Source organism: Pongo abelii, chromosome 14, assembly GCF_028885655.2.
Source record: "Pongo abelii isolate AG06213 chromosome 14, NHGRI_mPonAbe1-v2.0_pri, whole genome shotgun sequence".
Classification (NCBI taxonomy): Eukaryota; Metazoa; Chordata; class Mammalia; order Primates; family Hominidae; genus Pongo; species Pongo abelii.
In genome coordinates, this window is record NC_071999.2 from 31677355 (window position 1) to 31683012 (window position 5658).

Sequence of the window (5658 nt, forward strand, 5' to 3'; positions counted from 1 at the left end):
ATAGTTAAAGTTTGAGGAGCTCTAGCCAAAATTATCAATATTATTTTCTGTAATTTTTTTTTTTTTTTTTTTGAGATGGAGTCTTGCTCTGTCCCCCAGGCTGGAGTGCAGTGGCACAATCTCGGCTCACTGCAAGCTCCACCTCCCAGGTTCATGCCATTCTCCTACCTCAGCCTCCTGAGTAGCTGGGACAACAGGCCCCCGCCACCACACCCGGCTAATTTTTTGTATTTTTAGTAGAGACAGGGTTTCACCATGGTAGCCAGGATGGTCTCGATCTCCTGACCTCGTGATCTGCCCGCCTCGGCCTCCCAAAGTGCTGGGATTACAGGCGTGAGCCACTGCGCCCTGCCTGTAATTTTTTTAGAAGACAGATCTGTCTGTGAATTCAGGCCATGATGTATAAACCTATTAGTTTGTGATTCTTAGAATTCTAAACAGACTTAGAAGTCCTAACCATATATCGAAGCATTCAATAATTACGACAAATTTTAAAGGGGACAATAAGGCAGTCTTCTCCTTTATTATACCAGGCATACAATCAATATAGAAACTTAAACATTATTCAAAATCACAACATAGTAGTCACTTAATTAATATGTATTTTAAATCTGAAATGGCAAGTCATCCTAACTTCATATTATCATATATTACTATAAAATAAAGTCAATCATTATTTTAAAAATGGATTAAGCATTTTTTTAAAAAAGCCTAAGGAGTCTCCATGATATTTTTATTGGCACTAAATATCTCTATTCCTCATCTGCTCTTTTAAACTTCTTGTTTCAATCCTATTTTAAATCCTGGGGGAGTCTAAGACTATTTCTGCATGGCCAAGTCAACCAAGGAATCCACCCCTCCTGAACCTGGCTCCTTACTGTAGGCTCCAGGCAAGGAGGGGCTGTACCTCCACCCTGTTTCCCTGCCCCAGGTACCTTTAAAAACAAACTTCACTGATAGAAAGAAAGAAAGAGTTAAAGGAATAAAAGAAAACAAAACCCTAGATAGTCATAACTTGGATGACTAGTTTTGACTAATTCAGGATTCTGATAAAGTAATGGAACTGTCCTAGTTACAAGGATAACTGTTTCTACTGGAAAAATATCAATTCCTTGGTAGCTAGAAATTTTAATTATGTGGAGTAAAAGATTACCTGCTACCTCAGAACTGTTGAAAATAAGACAGTTTTCCATGAGGTCTTTGGTCCTGTTGCAAAGTTAGTATTATTGGGTAAACGTATGCATAAATACATACATACACATATGTACATTGAGATGTGTGCACATTTAAAAATAATTAGCTCCACAGGAAAAAAGAAACCTTGTAGAAAACCACATAAATATCCAACATTTTTCACAATTTAAACAGTAAGGGCATGTTATTAGTTGAACTGAAAAATCTCTTAGCTGAAACTATATGTTTTAAAAACATGGGCCAAAAGCAACCACGTAACTAGTGTAATTTTAAACAGGAAATATTTTTTTTTTTTTTTGAGATGGAGTCTTGCTCTGTCACCCAGGCTGGAGTGCAGTGGTGCGATCTTGGTTCACTGCTACCTCTGCCTCCCGTCTTCAAGCGGTTCTCCTGCCTCAGCCTCCTGAGTAGCTGGGATTACAGGCACCCACTACCATGCCCGGCTAAATTTTATTTTTAGTACAGACAGGGTTTTGTCATATTGATCAGGCTGGTTTCGAACTCCTGACCTCAGGTGATCCACCTGCCTTGGCCCCCCAAAGTGCTGGGATTACAGGTGTGAGCCACTGCGCCAGGCCAAGTTTTATGTCTTAAATGTAGAGCCAAAACTCTGTGACAGGAACATGTTACAAATCAGTTTCCTCAGCCCTGGTATCCACTGAGGGATGAAAGCTTGCAAGGTACAGGGAAGGAACAAGACTTAGACTTTGGAAAACCTGGCTTCAAATTCTGGCTCTGTCCTTGTGCTTTGTGGCCTCGGGCACATTTTTTATCCTCTCCTCTCTTAGTCTTAGTTTTCTCACCTATAAAAGTAGTAGTTTTGTGATTATGGTAAAAGACGCAGCATGGGGCCTGGCACACATGTGGTCACAACAAGTACATATTATTCTCATTATAATTCTGACTATTGGAGATATGCAAATGGAGCCACTATTTTTATAAAATCATCATTTATTCCTTTAAAACCTCATTATGGATATTTCCTAGCCCCTCTCAAAACCAACTTACCTTTGTCAAGTCTCCTATGGTGATGCTATTCAATTTTAATTAATTAAAAACAGACTCATCATGTTCAACCTACTAACTCCAGCAAATGTTCAAAAGAAATGTTTTAAAGGCATCAGTTTTATTAGATTGATCATACAGTGATATGTATTGAAAATTCTTTCCTACTTCTTAAGTATTTCAGTCCCTCTCCTGCTTCCATAAGTAACCTCAGGGAGGAGACACAGATTCAAGTAGAGGATTTATTCACACGTGTGCTACATTAGAAGAGGCTCTGGAGAGAAGGCATCAGCATGCAGGCTCCCAGAATGGTCTTGAGACCACCCTGGGCATCACATCCGGCACAAAACAATGAGGTTAATTTATTACAAATGATTCCCCAATGACCCTGAAATACTGCTTTTGCTGCCATCTGAATGGGCTAAGTTGATGTGCTGCCAAGAATTTTTTCCACTGATTATATAGACATAACTATAAATCCATTGCAAATGGAGGGAAGGTACCTGTGTCTACATTTGTCTGCATGAACTGAAAAGAAACCTGAGACACATTGCTTTTACAGTGTGTTTAAAGTGAATTCTTCTTTGCAATTTCCTGACTACATTCTTGCTCTCTGAAAACAGGCAATGTGATTTTTATTATGTATAAATTGGTTTTTGGTGAAAAGGAGTTAAAAGATTTCAGACTTAACTTTTCATCAACAGCCAACGGTCATTCTGTTTATGACCTTACAGAATACAGCTGGTATATATCACAGTCATAGATGGACGCTGTTCACTGACAAACAAACCTAATCATTAAAATAGGGGACTGCCTGTTTCAAATGCATTATGCACCACAGAGAGTATGAACCAGAAAAACTTGGCCTATAATATTTATTCTAATTATCTCAATCAAGAATAACCATTAATATATTCTCAGAGAGAGAGGAAAGGTGATTTTTTTTAATTTCATGATAATGTCACATTAGTTTTTTTCAGAATATATTAAAATAAATTTAATCTACTTTCAATTGCTATTATTAATATTTTTTTCCTTTTGTTTTCTGAAAACAATCAGACAATAGCTTAAGAAACCACAATGGTGGATCTAATCACTCCTACTTCATATGAAAATCAAAACCTATTTCAGGATTCATTTTAGAAAGTACACATTGAAAAACTATATTGAAAAATGACCCGTTGGAATCTAGATTGACATGGCAACATTTGAAACAAGTGGCCTAGCTAACACAGTCAACCATGCAGAAGGAGTTGCAACATTTATAGAAATACTGAAGGAATTCTTGTGAACAGTAATTGCCGAAAGGAAAGAAAGAATGGATAAGAATGCGTTCATGGTTTCAGTGTCGGTGACATTACTGAGTTCATGTTAGCAAAATCAGGTCCCTTCCAAACACAATTATGTAAACCATTTGTATTGGATTGAAAGGGGTCATAATCTGTTACATACATGCAGCATTAAAAAATCTACCATCATGTAAAAAAAAATAGTCTGGAAAAAGTAAGTATTTCTCAATTTTCCTCAATCACTCAAATTTATTTTACAGTCCAGATAAAAACTCTGAAACTCATTTACTTCTTATAACATCATGGGTGTATCATATCCCTTCCTTTCCTACCCCCAATCAGCCCTCCAAACAAAATATAAAAGGAAACCCTTGCCCCCAAGCAAAACAAAATAATATTGAGTGAAGAGCTCAACAATTTTTTTTTAATGGTGAAAACACTGGTAACATTATTTTCACTTCAATCACTTAACTCATCTAAACGATGTCATTATTTCACGAATGCTAAGTGCTCCTGTGGCTTGAGAGGGAATCCAATGCAAGGAATTCAAGGGAAGCATCTCAAACCTTGGCCAGGCAGTGGAAGTGCTTGGTAAATGCAGAGTCCTCCTGGGTGCAAGGGTGCTACACATCACTGGGCGAGCGCGCTCTCTGGGCGAGACTGGACGGGATGCAGCCGCAGCAAATGAGACAGAGCGCTTTCTGGATCTCTTGGTTTCTGAAAGCATATATGACAGGGTTGATGATGGAATTGTAGGTGGCGGGCAGGAGGGTGGCGTAGGTATAGATGGAGGGGTAGGTGTAATCTGCTATCAAGGAATAGAGGGTGAAAGGCATCCAGCAAGCAGCAAACGTCCCCAGGATGATAGCCAGGGTGGAGACCCCTTTCCGGGTGGTCACATAGTGCGACGTGGCCAGGAAGTGGTGCTGCAGGGCTATCTGATGGGCGTGCCTCATCACAATCTTACAGATCTGGATGTAGAGCTGAAGCATGAGCGCAAACATGAAGAGGAAGGACACCGAGAGGATGGCCGCGTTGTTCTTGGTGAGCGGTCTGACCACGCTGCAGGTGGACTCGTCTCGGAGGCAGTTCCAGCCCATGATGGGCAGCAGCCCCAGGCAGATGGAGGTCCCCCAGAGCATGACGAGCATGACATAGGTAAACGTGACCGTCCTCTCCGAATGGTACGTCAGAGCGTAGTACAGTGAGAGGTAGCGGTCAACAGTGATAGCCAGCAAGCTGCAGACAGAGGCAGAGAAAGAGGCGACAATGAGGCCGATCGTGACCAGCTTGGTGGCTTCTGACTGAAGCAGGTAGGCAAAAACAAAATTGATGATGAGTCCAATGCCGGCCAGCAGGTCTGCAAGAGCCAGGCTGCCTATCAGCAGGAACATGGGCGCTCGCAGGCTGGGGTTGTGGAAGATGATAAGGACCACAATGGCATTTTCACAGGAGATGAGGGTTCCCGAGGTACACAAGACAATGTCCCAGGGGTTGACTACGAGCTCAGGCTCTGGCTCTACGGCAGGAACCCGGGAGGAGATAGCAGCCGAGATGTTCTCCGCAGCAGCGGCATCTAAATAATCCCGAGGCAGCCCGCTTAAATTGACCTTCAGGTCTTCATTCATTTTAACCCCTGTCCTCTTCAACGAAAAGACAGGCTTTTTAATGTTTAAATACAGCAGGGTGACAATCCAAGATCATGCAAAAAACACACAGACAAACAGAAAGCCAGCCCCTGTTCAGATACCAGTACCAAATGCCACAAGCTTCGGGAATGAGGAACTGTTGGGAAATGAAACAAAAGCCAAAGTCTCTGCGGTTTAAACCCCACAACAAAAATGCCGTTTGGCATTGGGGAAAACACAGGGTAGGACTTCAAAACACCAGCGTGAGCGAGGCAGGCACACACGGACTCGCGGCGGTCTGTTTGCAACAGCGCTGGGAATGCACATTGGAAAATCACATCTTGCATGCTGAAAACGAACAACTGTTTGACATCTGGGCTGCTGCCGAGAAAACCACGCGGCAGCGGCAGGTCTCGAGCCAGGGGCCGCCATCCTCGATGGAATATTTAAATCGCCTATTTCCATCGAACTCCCACCCTCCAAACGCATTCCCCGCGCGCGTGCACATCCTCAAACGCACCCCCGACCGGAACAAAGAGGGG

General features: G+C 42.0%; 1 protein-coding gene across 1 annotated transcript; it reads right to left on the minus strand.

The window, feature by feature from the left end:
* Positions 1 to 682: 682 nt before the first annotated feature.
* GPR12 (G protein-coupled receptor 12) lies at positions 683 to 5160 on the minus strand. Its single transcript, XM_024230964.3, has one exon. The coding sequence runs from the start codon at positions 5114 to 5116 to the stop codon at positions 4112 to 4114; it is 1005 nt and encodes a 334-aa protein (XP_024086732.3). The 5' UTR covers positions 5117 to 5160; the 3' UTR covers positions 683 to 4111.
* Between the last annotated feature and the right edge of the window lie 498 nt (positions 5161 to 5658).

Excerpts from the sequence above, each read along its gene's own strand:
- GPR12 (XM_024230964.3), bottom strand. The coding sequence starts at position 5,116 with ATGAATGAAGACCTGAAGGTCAATTTAAGCGGGCTGCCTCGGGATTAT.